The sequence below is a fragment of the Penicillium expansum genome (assembly GCF_000769745.1).
Source record: "Penicillium expansum strain MD-8 chromosome Unknown contig12, whole genome shotgun sequence".
Taxonomy (NCBI): domain Eukaryota; kingdom Fungi; phylum Ascomycota; class Eurotiomycetes; order Eurotiales; family Aspergillaceae; genus Penicillium; species Penicillium expansum.
The window spans coordinates 144,283-159,169 of NW_015971335.1; the positions used below are offsets into that span (position 1 = coordinate 144,283).

Here is a 14,887-nt window from a genome sequence, read left to right on the forward strand (position 1 = left end):
ATAGAAAAGACTCTTGCACAAAGTGTGCTTTTTTTACCGCCTTCACATACATCTAAAAAGACATTTAAAAGGACATTTAAGAAGACTAACCAGAAAGACCTCATAAGGCCGCAAACGCGGCCGACTATTCTTTTAAGTATATCGATAGGAAAGCTAGAGGATGCCGGAATTTCTTAGTCTGATCGATTCCTATATTCAACAAATGTCCTATTATATACACCCCGCCTTCATTTTCTAAGATGCATCTGATAAGGAGAAACATGCAGATATGCCCTTTGGCGCTCTGTAAAGCGTTGCCCTAAATGTGAAGCAAACCCGAAAAGCCCCTACGGAGTATATGTGTTGGAAATGCAAACCAAAGGGATTCAATAATAACCGGAAAGCTAGCCAGTGGAAACGAAGGCTAGATCAAGCGCAATATCCCCGACTTGCCATATGCGTAGGCGGGTCCGATTCCCTACTTAGGAAGAAGAGTCGGAATGAGGCTGGTCATGTGATAGTTTTCAGAATGTCCTATTTCAAATGCTTGCGCTATGCTTGCTAATCATTGTCTCTGACTGGCATCAAAATTACGATGTAAAGTATTCTGATACTCCGTTCTCGCAAAGAGTTTAAAACGTTCAAGTAATCACAACATCGCTGATAGGACAATCTCTCTAATCGGCCGTCCTGGAGGTCCCGCGGAGACATCCACAAGGCTTAATAATCATTTGCCACCCCTCCAAGGGAAAGTTATATTCTCCATTTCTCTCTTTTTTTTCTGCTTCCTATCTCCAAATAAAAAAAAATAACAATGGCTCCCTCATTTATAACCATTGACTCCAACGATATGGACGTGGATTTCTCCACACCCAAGCCAGTCCAGGCCAAGCGCACCCTCCTCCTGGCACCCCCCTCCATTGCCACTCACGAGGACAAACTCCGCGGTCTCTTCAGCACCTTCGACCGCTCCACCACAGACCTGCAAATGCTCGACCGACTCTCCGCAGGCCTCGTCTCCCTCCCCGCAACAACCTACGATCTCGTCCTCATCCTCACCGACACAGACGGCACACGGCGCTCCGAGGCGCTGAAACTCCTCACTCGAGATGTATACGCCACCCTCGTCCCCGCCATGAAGGCGGGCGCAAAGCTGCAAACCCAAGACTCAGCACTCAATGCCTCAGACGCAATGGAAGCCGTCCTGGCCGGTCTCGTGCAGTCCGATAACGGCTTCGAGAAACCAAACTTCGATCCCTCCGCCGCGGTCCCTTTAAAATTCGGCCTGAAGAAGAAAAATAAGCCTACCCCGCCCACAGCAGTCCCTATTATCCCCAGTTTCCCCACAGGATTCGCCGCGCCGATGGGAATAGACTCGCCGACTAATCACGATCGCGACGATGATGACGAGCTCATTAATGAAGATACGCTCCTTTCCGAGGAGGATTTAACAAGACCCATAATGCCGCGTATGTTACCCATTCCCTTCTAAATATTGCATATTGCATTGCTACAAGACCTATATCGTCTAACACTTATCTTCTTCAGCCCCAGAGTGCCAACCCAAGACCGGCCGCCGGCGACGCGCCTGCAAAGATTGTACCTGTGGTCTAGCCGACAAGCTCGAAGCAGAGGATAAGGAGCGTCGCGCAAACGCAGATAAGGAATTGAACGTCATGAAGCTGGATACGGGCGACTTGACCGAATTGGACTTCACCGTTGAGGGCAAGACTGGTTCTTGTGGAAGCTGTGCTCTGGGTGACGCCTTCCGTTGTGACGGTTGTCCTTACATGGGTCTTCCTGCCTTTAAGCCGGGACAGGAGGTTCAGATTCTGAATGATATTGCGCAGCTTTAAGATATAGTCTTTGCTTTACGATTGTGGGCTACTTTTTCTTCAATTTTTGATGACGGAAGTGGGGGTATTTGGTTGCATTGGGTTTTTTGAGCATTTTAATTTTCCTTTCGGGATTCATTCTTTGGGGTTACATACAAAATTATGCTAGGGGAGTCTGGCTTTAATTTGATTACATTTTTTTCTTTTTATCTGATCGTGACTCACCTGAAGATTTCGACTGAAATTTTGAGTGGAGCCCGACGTCATGTCTTAGATCAGATAGTGGGATGATCGGCCTAGTACTGTACACATGCCGTGGATCTGCCGGATTTAGTTAACTTACTTTATTTACTCCTACAGCATTCTATTGACTGGCTGTATGTAATCAAATTTAAGCCCAATGGCGAGTTGCTTTTTAACTATGCATCTGTGTTCATGGCACATCCAATCATGATAAAACCCAAAAAACTAAAAGAAAATGTATGGTTTACTTGACCTATGACTGGTTCTTCTTCATGTGGGCAACACGGATGCTGACGGCACGCTTGTGCGCCTCCAGACCTTCAACAGCGGCGAGGGTCTCAACCGTCTTGGCGAGACCGAGCAGGCCATCGGCGGTCAGGTTCGAGCTGGTGATGTGCTTCAGGAAGGAGCCAAGGTTGACACCCGAGTACTGCTTGGCGTAGCCGTAGGTAGCTGGAAAGGAATATGTTAGCAAGATTCAAGCAGGGAGATAAGAGAGAAAGCTGTTGCAGAGAAACTTACGCAGCGAGTGGTTGACTCCGGCGGAGTAATCGCCAACACTCTCGGGGGTCCAGGCACCGATGAAGACACTACCGGCGTTCTGGACATCCTTAACAAGAGACTCGGCGTTCTCGACCTGCAGGATCAGGTGCTCGGGCGCGTAGTCGTTGCTGAGGGTCATGGCTTCGTTGATGTCGCGCACGACGAAGGTGACGGAGTGCGCGAGGGAGCCGCGGACGATATCCATGCGGGGAAGGGCCTTGGCCTGGGCATCAACCTCGTCTTCAATGGCACGCAGCTCGGCCTCGTTCAGGTCGACGGCGATGAGGATGACCTGTGAGTCCACACCGTGCTCGGCCTGGCTGAGAAGGTCGGATGCAACAAAGGCTGGGATGGCGGTCTTGTCGGCGATGACGAGGACTTCACTGGGACCGGCGGGCATATCGATGCTGACACCTGCAGAGGTATCGTTGGACACGAACATCTTTGCGGCTGTCACGAACTGGTTGCCAGGACCAAGGATCTTGTCGACCTTGGTGATGCTTTCGGTACCGTAGGCCATGGCAGCCACGGCCTGGGCACCACCGGCCAAGACGATGCTCTCAGCGCCGACCTTGTGGGCGACGTAGACGATTTCGGGGGAGATGCTGCCGTCGGAGCGGGGAGGGGAGGCCAGGACGATCTTGTTGCAGCCTGCCACCATGGCGGGAACACCCAGCATCATGGCAGTGGAGGGGAGCACAGCGGTACCACCGGGGATATACAAACCGACACGCTCAATGGGGCGCGAGAAGCGAGAGCAGACCACGCCGGGCATGGTCTCCATCTGGAGGGTCTCGTTGCTTCCCATCTGCGCGGAGTGGAAGCGGTCGATGTTGCCAATGCTGATATCAATTGCCTCCTGGACATCAGGGGACAGCTTCATGAGTTCAGCAGGGAAAGGTGCGTGGATAACGGGGGAGGTGAGTGATGTAGCATTCTCGAACTTGTGGGTGTATTTGAGAACTGCGGCGTCGCCACCATCACGGACATCCTGGATGATTGGCTTCACCAGGTTGACAATGGCTTCGTTAGATTTCTGGGAAGGACGCTTGAGGTAATCGGTGACCACCTGGGCAGTAGTAGAGGCAGTGATCACACGCTTCATCTCAATTCGGGATGTGCGATCCTCGACCGGGGCGGGTGCGGGGACAGGGGCAGGGGCGGGCTTTGACTCGGGCTTAGCCAGGCCAGCCTTCTCAGCCCAAGGTCCCTTAGCGTCGCCCTTCCTCCGCTTCACCTTCAAGCTCTTGAGGTCAAGGTTTCGCTCGATATCCTCAAGGCTAACACCGGCAGCAGTGCACTTGGTCAGGGCAAAGTAGAGCAGGTCAGCGGCCTCGAAAGCGATTTCCTCCTTGGTCTCCGCACGGCACAACTCGTCAGCCTCCTCCATGATCTTAGCATCGATGAGCTTGGGCTCATTGAACAAACGAGCGGTGTATGATCCAGCCGGAGCATCCGCCTTGCGGGCATCCAAAGTCTTTTGAAGACGAGACAGACCGGCGGATGCGCCGAAGCAGGTCTCTGTACCAAGGTGGCAGAATCCTAATAGTCGCCATGGTCAGTATACAGACACCATCCAGCAATGTGAGTAGCTAGTTCTTACCACGTCCAATTTGCTTGACAACAAAGACCAAACAGTCGGCATCACAATCGAAGCCAATGCGGATCAACTCTTGCACATCCCCGCTGGACTGGCCCTTGTACCACAGACCGCGCTTGCGGCTCTGGTAAACACCGGTGCCAGTACGCAAAGCCTCGACAATGCTCTCGTCACTGCTCCAAACAAAGCCCAGACAAGCTCCCCGCTCATCGGTAACAGATGTAGCATACAAGCCATTGGCCTGGTCAGTAACAGCGGTCGATGCGATAAGCTTAGCGGCAGAGATCTGGCCAGCCACATCCCGCTCAACGGTCAATGCCTGTGAGGGAATGACAGCAATCGCACCCTGCTTTGTGACTTGTGTAATGGCATCCTCTGACACTGTCTGAGTACCGAAAGTTGTGAAGAGGCGTGGGGAGTCCGAGCTAATCTTCAATTTCTCGGCGGCGGCGGGGATGGTGGAAGGTGCAGTGCAGACGCTAGCTTCGCTGCGCTCAGCATTGGCGGCAATCCATTGTTGGAAAGTATCCAATTGGGAGTCTGACAGGGCGTTGACGAGCAGACGCGACGAGGGCACGGATTGTTCTTCGGAGAGAATGGTCAATTGGTCCAAGTTAATCAAGATCTTGGCGGCACCGGCGTTAAGAATATCGACGAGATCGCCGGAGGAGGAGATCTCAGTTGCGTCGACGAAGATATCGAGGGCGCGGAAGTTCTGGCGCAGGAATTGCTCTGCCTGGGTGAGACTTGAGACCTTGATCAGCACGCGGCCGAAGTAGGCGATCTGCTTGAGCGAAAGTCCGGAGTCGGAGGTGGGGGAGGAGGGGTTGTAGGAGATAAGTAAGGGGGTCGCCATGATGGGCAAATGTAGTAATAGAGGATAGAAAGATTGAAAAGGAGAATTAAATCCCCTAAAAGATAGGACCCTTTTGAATGATGGGAAAGTGTGGAGGAGAGCGATGACTCCTCGTGCAACCTTTTTTTTCCCGGCCCCGCTGAATCATCGATTACGCTCTATGTGATTTGGAGATTATTAGTGGTACGATTTTGTTATTTAGAAAATTGTGATACATCATATTTCTGTATTTCTACTTTCTACTTTCTACTTTCAACTTTCAACTTTCTAAAAAAAATGTTCAATTTATTAGGAACCCAGAATTATGTCTTGCTCAACTATACACCACCTCATAGACAATATTATAGGCAGAGATTTTGCTATCCCGGTACCCCTGGAATCCTTGGGGTACAGAATCCAACCCAAGACTTTAGCCTTGTTTGGCTTGACCAGGCCTTGTTCCAACCACGAGGGCAGATTCTCGAACAGTTCGCTGGCCAACTCATGGTCATCATTCGAAGCCTGATCATGCTTAGCATTGCGATCCAACCTGCCAAAGAGTTACTTACCGGCCAATGAAATTTGCCATAGCTGTGATCCTACAAGAAAGAAGTCCAAACGAGCACATCACTGACATGCGTGTTGGCAGTGACTTGTTCTGTTTGCCTTGCCTGGCCGCACGGTACATAGGTCGCCTTTGTGGTCGCCAAAGGCCCGAGAAGAAAGATTGGAAGATGTGGTGTTTCCAATAGTATCAAAGATATACCGAAGAATGAGAGCGACCTCGGTGATCTTTACAATCACATTCGGGTCATTGTAATCAAAGACATATTTTGCGCCGCAGGATCGGACAAGATCTTCATTGTGCGGACGACAAGTCGTGATTACATCGAGGCCATAGATCATGGCGAGCTGAATGGCGTACACGATTGCTGTTGATGTTAATACAGCCAGAACAGCGCATGATTCTCTAGCATGTGTAGCACTCACAGCTGCCACCCCTTACCAAGACGCTGGTACCTTTGGCGTTTGAGCGATCAATATTCAAGCAGTCCTTCGAGAACAAGGCGAGCCATACTGTTGCCGCAGCGAGAGGAACGGTGCTTGCCTTCTCTTGTGAGATGCTCGCAGGAACCTTTAAAGGAAATGTGTTGGTCTGCGATGGTGTATTGACTGTATCCGCCCAGCCCAGGTATTTCCCCTAGTATTGTGTCAAAGGTTATACATCTTCACGGCTGTCACGTCGCATTGCTTTTTGAGGTCACGACTCACCACCCCAGATCAGTCCTACCACATTATCACCCTTGTTAAGTCGAGTGACTGTGTCCTCTAACTTGGTGACTTCCCCAACAAAATCACATCCGAGCACGGCTCCGTCGCTGAATGCATTTACATCAAAGCATTAGACTGCAGATCATGAGCAGTACATTTCAAAGGGTCGGAGTATCAGACCATACCATTCGTTGGATTTTATGCTACATGCGACACCTTGACTTGCACTTGACCAGTCCCAGGTATTGGTAGGGGAGGTTCTTCTTTAACCAATTCAGGCTGTCCTTCTGGAACCCGGACAACCAGTGATACGTTGGATGATGCCATGGTGAAGGATGCGGAGACCCAGCAGATGAGTTTAATTCAAGAATTGATTTGCTTGAACATTCTCATATAGACATACTCCAGCCAAATTGAAATCCATACTTCGAAAGCTGACAAAAGCAACGTTGGGAAGTAGCAGCGCCCAAGGCGACTTGAAAGTGGGGTGTCTCCACATAGATCGCTATGAAGGTGCAACGGAGGCAACTACAAGCGCTAGGGCTTATTTGAGATATTTTGAAATTCGAACTGGAGCAAAAGTTGCATCCTATCTATGATCGGGAACCCTTATTGGGAAAGATCGACGGGTCAATATTAGATGCGAAGTCCTGAAGCGTCGGAGTAGAACGGGTAAGACAAGAATATATCAAGGATATATCCATACCAACGACAAAAGGACCATATTTAGAATCCGCCAGGATTTTTTATTATTAAATAGTTGATGCATGATACGAATGGTCCGAATATAAGCATGCTTATTTTAGCGTAAGCCTGTCAGTTTAAAAAGCCATTCACCCCCAAAGTAAGTACCTTGTGAGCACCATCGATTCCATTTTAATATCATGCCATTCCCACCCACCCCCACCGGCGAGAGCAGCTCCCACTCGGGTAATTGCCATTGTGGCGCTGTGCGGTTCAAGTTCACGATATCCCCGCCCCTACACGAGTACCCCACCAACAACTGCAACTGCTCCATCTGCACGAAGAATGGTTACTTGCTGGTGTACCCGTTCACCAAAGATCTTACCATCGAACAAGGCGAGGATGCGCTGAAAGATTATCGCTTTGCTGAGGGCAAGGTGAAGCACCAATTTTGCGGGGAGTGCGGAAGTAGTTGCTTCATTCGTCTTCCAGAAGAGGGATTCCCACCGGTTACTCCCGTCAATGTAAGTTGAATGACTGACTTTAGAATGTTATGTTGAAGCTATTAACAAGTATATTAGGTACGACTACTACAGGACATTGATATTGAGAAACTGGTTCTCAATAAGGTTGATGGAAAGTCCGTTGGGAAAGAGTACAAAGTTTAGATCAGTTCTTTGTCTCATCCTATATTTGGCTAAATTGATGACTTCACATAGCATTGTCAACCTAAGTAGTGCGAAAATGGCGGGATGGTGTAGAGAAGATATATCATGAATAAAAAATTAGTAAAATTCCCAAACACCTACGCTTTGGCAATTTCTCAGATAGATGCTAGGGTATAGAGGGGCAGCGAGGTGGGAGTATCTCGTACATCCGTTGTAGTCTCAACCGCTACTTCCGAACTACAAGTGCTTGAGACAAGTGGTTGGAGTCCAAATGCAAAATATGCCGGCACGGACCTCTTTACGATTGACATAAATCTTCCTCGGTTGGACATCGAGTCCATCAAGATCTCGAAACCTGGAGAAGGAGAAGATGACTTTCATGTGTTGACGGGGTCAGACACTCTAGTCTGGTGACAAAAACCCATCACATTGAGGGGTATGTTGCATGTCAAAGCACCCGGCGTGACAGCAAGTATGTTTTTATCAGCCAAGACTATGCTAGTCAGGTACATCCTGGTCCCTGGATATGAGGCACCCGAAGAAAGAGGTCATGTTTTCTCGTCATGTCAAGTGGTCGTCTGGCTTGGTCACCCGTATAGTGAATGGTCTCTAGGGAAATTCGAGTTGAGGGAAGATCTAGAATATGGAATCGTCCTCGTATCCAACAAGATCTCAAATATGTGAAAATTGAGACTAAAGATACTTCGGCCACTTGCATTCTCCGATGCGCCAATAATTGGTGGCGCCCTTGCAGATCCCCATCGCCCCTGAATCTTGTCCGATTGGATCCTTTTTCTTTTACAGGAATGATATCCAAGCAAAATGCAGCCCCAATTTTATGGAGATGAGAATGCAAGTGACAGGCGAAATAGTAAACAAATCGGGGTCGCGTGTCGGCGTGCCCGCGTGCTGCCTTCCCCTTTCGCCCTCTTTCTTGTTGACTGCAACCTCACTATATTCTCATTCCGCATTCCCATCCTATTTAAGAATTGCATTGACCTGCTGCGTCGCAGTTCAGGTGGTCCCTCGTTCGCAATTCAAATTATTCCTACGTGTGCCCCTTGCACCGATCGTGCCTAAATAAACCCGTATATCTATATCAACAACCACATCCACCGCGTAATCATGCGCGTCTCTTCTCTATCGCTACCTTTGGCAGTGCTGGGCCTCGTTGGGTCTGCTGCTGCATATCCCCACCCAGAGCCAGAGGCGATCTTGCCCCGCGAGTCAGAGAGCCAGGCCAAAGCCGATGCTGTCAAGGAAGCCTTCCAACATGCATGGAATGGATATGTCAAATATGCTTTCCCTCATGACGAGTTGCACCCCGTGAGCAATGGCTTTGGTGACTCTAGGTGAGCATATCTGATTAACCAGTTCTTGCTGTGGACTGACCTGCGATAGAAATGGATGGGGAGCCTCAGCTGTCGACGCGCTTTCAACCGCCATTGTCATGGGTAACAAGGACGCTGTCCAAAAAATCCTGGACCACATTGAAACCATTGACTTCTCGAAGACCGGGGACCAGGTCAGCCTGTTCGAGACCACTATCCGATACCTTGCTGGCATGTTGTCCGGCTATGATTTGCTCAAGGATCCTGCAACGAAAAGCCTTGCCCCTAAATCAACTCAGGTCGATGCCCTGCTTACCCAGTCCAAGAAACTTGGTGATATCCTGAAGTTTGCCTTTGACACACCATCCGGTGTTCCCTACAATAACATTAACATTACTTCCAAGGGAAATGATGGCTCGAAAACCAATGGTCTTGCAGTAACTGGAACTCTGGTGCTGGAGTGGACACGATTGTCCGATCTGACTGGCGATGATGAATATGCCAAGATAAGCCAGAAGGCCCAGTCGTACCTTTTGGACCCTCAGCCATCAAGCGGAGAGCCTTTCCCGGGCCTGGTGGGAAGCAACATCAACATCTCTAACGGTCATTTCACCGACGGTACTGTCTCCTGGAACGGCGGTGATGACTCATTCTACGAGTACCTGATTAAGATGTACGTGTACGACCCCAAGCGGTTCGAGTCATACAAGGACCGCTGGGTCCTCGCAGCCGAGTCGACAATCAATCACCTCCAATCGCATCCCGCCCCTCGCCCGGAAGTGACCTGGCTGGCATCATACTACAACGGCCAATATGATCTTAGCTCACAGCATTTGACCTGCTTTGATGGCGGCAGTTTTATCCTGGGCGGCACTGTGCTGGATCGGCCGGACTTTATCGATTTCGGCTTGAAACTCGTGGATGGTTGCGAGGCTACTTACAACCAGACCCTGACCGGCATTGGACCAGACTCGTGGGGCTGGGATCCAAAGAAAGTGCCATCTGACCAAAAAGATTTCTACGAGAAGGCCGGATTTTACATCAACAGCGGCTCGTATGACTTGCGCCCTGAAGTGATCGAGAGTTTCTACTACGCGTACCGCGTCACTGGGAAAGAAATCGTTAGTCAATTTTCCTTCCACTGATATTTCAAGCAAACTGACTGTGGTTTAGTACCGCGACTGGGTGTGGAACAGTTTCAAGGCGATCAATGCTACTTGTCGCACTGACTCGGGCTTTGCTGCTGTAAGCAACGTGAATACAGCTGGCGGCGGTTCAAAGTACGATAATGAGGAGAGCTTCCTCTTTGCTGAAGTCATGAAATATGCGTACCTTGTACATGCAGAGGGTAAGTTGCTAGCCTTTCCGCCCATCATTTTCATCCATCAAAACATTGCTAATACTGAGTTTTGCTATAGATGCCCCATGGCAAGTTCAGAAGGGCGAAAAGAATGCGTACGTGTTCAACACTGAGGCTCATCCCATGCGCGTGTCGCACACCTAGGTTATAGGATAGTTGAACTATCACTACAGTATATAGTGCATGCATCAAGCCTATTTTACCCTTTGTCATTAGATGTGATCTTGTAACAATGTTGAACATTGCCGGTTTCGAGTTGCGATCAGCTCCCGGATCACGCCTGTCGTTATGTAACCCTGCTGCAAGAGCCTGGTTCTGACTTCGTGTGGGAATTGGTCGTCCGTATTTCAGACCATTTAGGTGCTGGTCCTGAGAAGAAAAAGAAAAGAGAACGGAGAGAATTTAACGGAGCACTCCCAATGAGTTCTCCGTTGAAACTCCCAATCTCTTGGCCCTGTAATGGTATATACCGGATTAATGTATCAGGGGCCATTTTCAAAGTTTGTATTTTTCTCACATGACCGTTGTCATGATGTAAAATTACCGCCACTTTCAGTTCAATCGTTTGATCTTAAGATTGAGCTCTTCACATAATACCATTATATTGACCCGATGGGAGACATAAGGGGCTTACACTCCCCAAAACATGATTCTGAGTCTTCCTATCTTCAAAATGAAGAAATCCAGAACCTCCCGCCTGAGTGTGAGTATTTTATCATGCCCGCGCCTTCTTACGATTTATAAGGCCAAGGTCTGATCAAGAAACAGGCATCAACTCATCAGAGACAAATTGTATGATTGACCCGTCATTTCATGATCTTGATTTCGAGGATGAATTTAGTTTTCCACTCTCTGAAGGTGGCTTATTCATGAGTCAACCGCCTGCGTTACCACTAGATTGGCCAGAAAATGAGCCTTTGGGCGATAGCTTGCAAGAATTCTTGGTCTCAAACCGTACTTTCTTTCCAGATTGCCAAGATGCTCTGTCGCCCTTGTCAAGTTCTCAAAATGAGCAATTTACCCATACCTCTCATAGTGACATAGCTGGGGTATGGCCGCCCAATATGCCACAAGCTTTTCTTGCACCAAGTATTACACCGGGAAATGCACAGCCGTCGGAATACAATTTACGCGAATTTGTGCCTACACAAACTAGTAATGGGACGGTTGGGAATGAGAGAACAATTACTCTCGATCGCTCTGCAAATCTCCAACCAAGCTTGCCGAGGCGCAGAAGCCGCTACTTTCTTCAGAGATCTGAGAATCAGATGATCCCGAAATTCATTCCAAACCCGACTGGCCCTTGTGACCCTCTTCAACGTTGGCGGAACTCTCCACCCGAGGATGAGCCAGCGTCTATATCTGCTATCGCTGATGCGCTCAATAACTCGGAAAATATCGGAGGTCGAATCTCTGAGGGCAAAGACCGGCCTGCGCAAGGACAGGATTCTCCTTTCCACAGCTACCGCCGGCCGGCTTCACTAGTCAGCTCCAATAGTGGCTCCAGCGCCTCATCTTGGCAATCTGTTACGTCAACAAGATCTGCAACAGCACAGGATCCACTAGCACCTCAAGATCTTGGTGGCCCTCGCCGTGTCCATAAGAACAGACGGACTCAAAAGAAGCCAGATGATGCTAGCAAGCGCATCTTTTGTTGTACGTTTTGTTGCGACAGATTCAAGAACAAGTACGATTGGGTCCGTCATGAGAAATCACTTCATCTTAATCTGGAGGGTTGGGTCTGCGCACCGCACGGTGTTGCTCCGATTTCACCTTTAACTGGTCGAAGACAATGTGCCTATTGTCTTTGCTTAGAACCATCGGCCCAACATCTCAAAGAGCACAAATCTCAGCCTTGTTCCGAAGGGACCCGCACGTTTCGCCGAAAAGACCACCTCGTCCAACACCTTCGACAGTACCATAGTCTTAATGCAATCCCGTTGATTGAAGACTGGAGAGAAATTTCTCCCATTGTGACATCTCGTTGCGGCTTTTGTGACCACAGGCTTACCACTTGGGATGAGCGTTCTGAGCATCTGGCCTCACATTTTCGTGAAGGGTTGACAATGAACGAATGGCGAGGGGATCACGATTTTTCGCCCTTAGTTGCATCTAAAATCACCAACGCCTTACCTGTGTATCTGATTGGATCATAATCAAAAACTGTGGTACCTTTCTCGGCAACCAAAGACCATTTGGCCCAAATTCGAAGGCGAGCAGACTCGACCATTGATGCGACATCCGACCAACATAATGAGGTGACATTGGGATATTCATTTCAGCAACTTCGCGCGCATGATAAACCCCTGGAAACGTTCACGGAACTCTTGACTTCCCACCTGTCTCGGTATTCCCGGAAGCAAATGAGCTTGGGTGTTATTCCTACTGATGAAATGTTTCAACAAGAGTCGAGACGATTACTTTATGACTCTGACGACCCTTGGAATCAGACCATCGCTGATAACTCAGAATGGATATCTGCTTTCAAACAACAATATGTCGAACGGACGGATGCTGCTGAATCGACAGGACAAACGGCTCCGCGTGCGGTGGCGCCGCTCGGCCCTGATGAAACAACCCCCTTGTGATATGTACATTTCGACTTGGAATATCCCATGAGAGAACTTCCAGAAGAAGAATCACAAGTCAAAGGCTTTCCGATCTCTACTATGCTCTATATTCTCTCGATCAGCCGGTTTGCAACAGCAACGACTCTCCTATCATCACCTATCACAGTTGGCCCAATGACAAATGTTACATAGATATGGTCTTACGCACAATATAACCGAAGATCGGATAAACCTCTTATGAAAGGAAACAATTTAGTAATGCGGTCTTTCATTCAATTCCTAAGTACATCTGCTCTATTCTTCGCTGATCACATCGGTCCATTCATATTTGTCGTTCCCTACAAGAATACCAGACATCCATCCCTGCAAGATCGCTATGTGAGGAACCTCGTCTGGCGGGATCTCAATAATCCGCTCCTTGTATTGAATCCGGACCACTAGTTGCATAAAGCAGGCAGTGCCAACAGCGAAAGCACCAAGCAGTCTTCCCTCATCCGAAGCCTTGATTAGATCGGAGATAGTGAAGTTTGCCTCGAATACCTCCAACGGCTCAATGTCCAGTTGAGAAGAGCTAGCTTGGTCAAGCCTTGTTCTTGTCAGCTCGATGACACTCTTCCTGGTTACACCTGCCAGAATTGTATGTTCTCCTAGTGGAGCAGTAACAAGCTGCAGCTTCCCGTCTCCCGTTCGCCAAATTGCGAAAAAGTTCGATGATCCAGCCTCCGTCACGTACCCCTCAGATCCAAATAACCAAAGGACCTGATCGAAACCATTTTTCTTGGCTTCGCCGTGCGCCAAAAGTGAGGGCCCATAGTTACCACTGATTTTGGCTGACCCGGTGCCACCAGGCCACGCGCGGACCACATCTTCGCCACTGCAAAGAAGCTCCAGTCCAGTTTTGGCCGGGGGTGGAGGCGGCCAGTATGAGATGATAATGAACAACATCGCCTCTTGGGGAACCTGGAATCCCAGATTTGGATCCGATCCGATAAACGTAGGACGGAGATAAAGTGACTGACCGACGCGGTCCTGGGGCAGCCACTTCGGACCGTCAACCGCACAGAGCTTCCTGATCAACTCAAGAAGCTGTTGGGGATCGGACCCAGGAAGGGAGATACGAAGCGCAGAAGCAAGCATCCGTCCGCAGTTATATCCCGGTCGGAATAGGCGCAGCTTCCCGTCAAGACCGCGGTATACTTTCATACCCTCAAAACAAGCCGTGGAATAGTGTAGAACGCTCGCGGTCGGCATCAATGATAGTGGGCCGTACGGAACAAGTTCTGGATCGGCCCAGCCTTGCTCGGAGGTCCAGCGGACGGTAACCATGTGGTCGGTGCATACTTTGTTCGAGAGTAGTTCCGGAGAACCAGGGAGTGGCACTGGTCTTGGGGAGGAAGTCAGGTTTATCTTGAGCCGGGATGCGTCGAATGTTTCTCGAGGGGATTGGTCTTTCGGGTGCGCAACCATTCGTAGGACTGATGGGGGAAGAAATGCGTTCGCATCCTCAATGATCTGAATACGGGGTTCATCTGCCATGTTTCCCTTTCGCAGTTGGGATTGGATCATGTGTTCTGGATTGGGAGCCTGTTACTCGGAATTGCAGGCAACGATCCTCTTAAATCTTGCCATAAAACTCAATACTCTTTTGGGAGTATAGACTCCCTGTGCTTCCTTGTGATCTAGTCGCGAATTGTCTAGAATGAATACATGTAGGGCGTAGATGGGCGTAAGGCGTAAGACTAACACAAATAGATGTTTGAAGCTTATCGCCGGAACCCCGTTGGTTTTCCTCTCGATCTTTTAGGATTGCCCAGGTGGCTATACCTAGTATACAGTATCGGCTCAACCAGACCCACCGGACCCACAGGGCGTGAAGCACACGCCCTGTGGGTCCTGCAAGTTTTCTCAATGAATTGAGGGAATATAGGAGTACTGCATATAATTACAATTATCAGTTCAACTCTTGA

The 14,887-nt window shown here is 49.2% G+C and overlaps 7 protein-coding genes across 7 annotated transcripts; 4 read left to right on the top strand and 3 right to left on the bottom strand.

Annotated features, from left to right (window-relative positions):
* Positions 1-793: 793 nt before the first annotated feature.
* Positions 794-1,835, top strand: PEX2_005760 (Cytokine-induced anti-apoptosis inhibitor 1; the record flags this gene model as incomplete). The annotated part of the gene is made up of 2 exons (XM_016737853.1): positions 794-1,448; positions 1,528-1,835. 2 exons carry the CDS (start codon positions 794-796, stop codon positions 1,833-1,835), a joined length of 963 nt encoding a protein of 320 aa, XP_016597827.1.
* A 475-nt stretch (positions 1,836-2,310) lies between these two features.
* Positions 2,311-5,056, bottom strand: PEX2_005770 (histidine biosynthesis protein HIS4; the record flags this gene model as incomplete). The annotated part of the gene is made up of 3 exons (XM_016737854.1): positions 2,311-2,510; positions 2,580-4,142; positions 4,204-5,056. 3 exons carry the CDS (start codon positions 5,054-5,056, stop codon positions 2,311-2,313), a joined length of 2,616 nt encoding a protein of 871 aa, XP_016597828.1.
* A 288-nt stretch (positions 5,057-5,344) lies between these two features.
* On the bottom strand, positions 5,345-6,634 carry PEX2_005780 (Polyketide synthase, enoylreductase; the record flags this gene model as incomplete). The annotated part of the gene is made up of 6 exons (XM_016737855.1): positions 5,345-5,373; positions 5,428-5,585; positions 5,802-5,967; positions 6,026-6,236; positions 6,327-6,414; positions 6,522-6,634. 6 exons carry the CDS (start codon positions 6,632-6,634, stop codon positions 5,345-5,347), a joined length of 765 nt encoding a protein of 254 aa, XP_016597829.1.
* Positions 6,635-7,191: 557 nt separating this feature from the next.
* PEX2_005790 (GFA family protein) lies at positions 7,192-7,659 on the top strand (the record flags this gene model as incomplete). The annotated part of the gene is made up of 2 exons (XM_016737856.1): positions 7,192-7,515; positions 7,573-7,659. The coding sequence occupies 2 exons, from the start codon at positions 7,192-7,194 to the stop codon at positions 7,657-7,659; spliced, it is 411 nt and encodes a 136-aa protein (XP_016597830.1).
* Positions 7,660-8,784: 1,125 nt separating this feature from the next.
* PEX2_005800 (glycoside hydrolase family 47 protein) lies at positions 8,785-10,494 on the top strand (the record flags this gene model as incomplete). Its single annotated transcript, XM_016737857.1, has 4 exons — positions 8,785-9,011; positions 9,061-10,111; positions 10,164-10,338; positions 10,409-10,494. 4 exons carry the CDS (start codon positions 8,785-8,787, stop codon positions 10,492-10,494), a joined length of 1,539 nt encoding a protein of 512 aa, XP_016597831.1.
* Positions 10,495-11,414: 920 nt separating this feature from the next.
* PEX2_005810 (Zinc finger, C2H2) lies at positions 11,415-12,506 on the top strand (the record flags this gene model as incomplete). Its single annotated transcript, XM_016737858.1, has 1 exon — positions 11,415-12,506. One exon carries the CDS (start codon positions 11,415-11,417, stop codon positions 12,504-12,506), a length of 1,092 nt encoding a protein of 363 aa, XP_016597832.1.
* Positions 12,507-13,214: 708 nt separating this feature from the next.
* On the bottom strand, positions 13,215-14,486 carry PEX2_005820 (Aminotransferase, class IV; the record flags this gene model as incomplete). The annotated part of the gene is made up of 1 exon (XM_016737859.1): positions 13,215-14,486. The coding sequence occupies one exon, from the start codon at positions 14,484-14,486 to the stop codon at positions 13,215-13,217; it is 1,272 nt and encodes a 423-aa protein (XP_016597833.1).
* Positions 14,487-14,887: the final 401 nt, after the last annotated feature.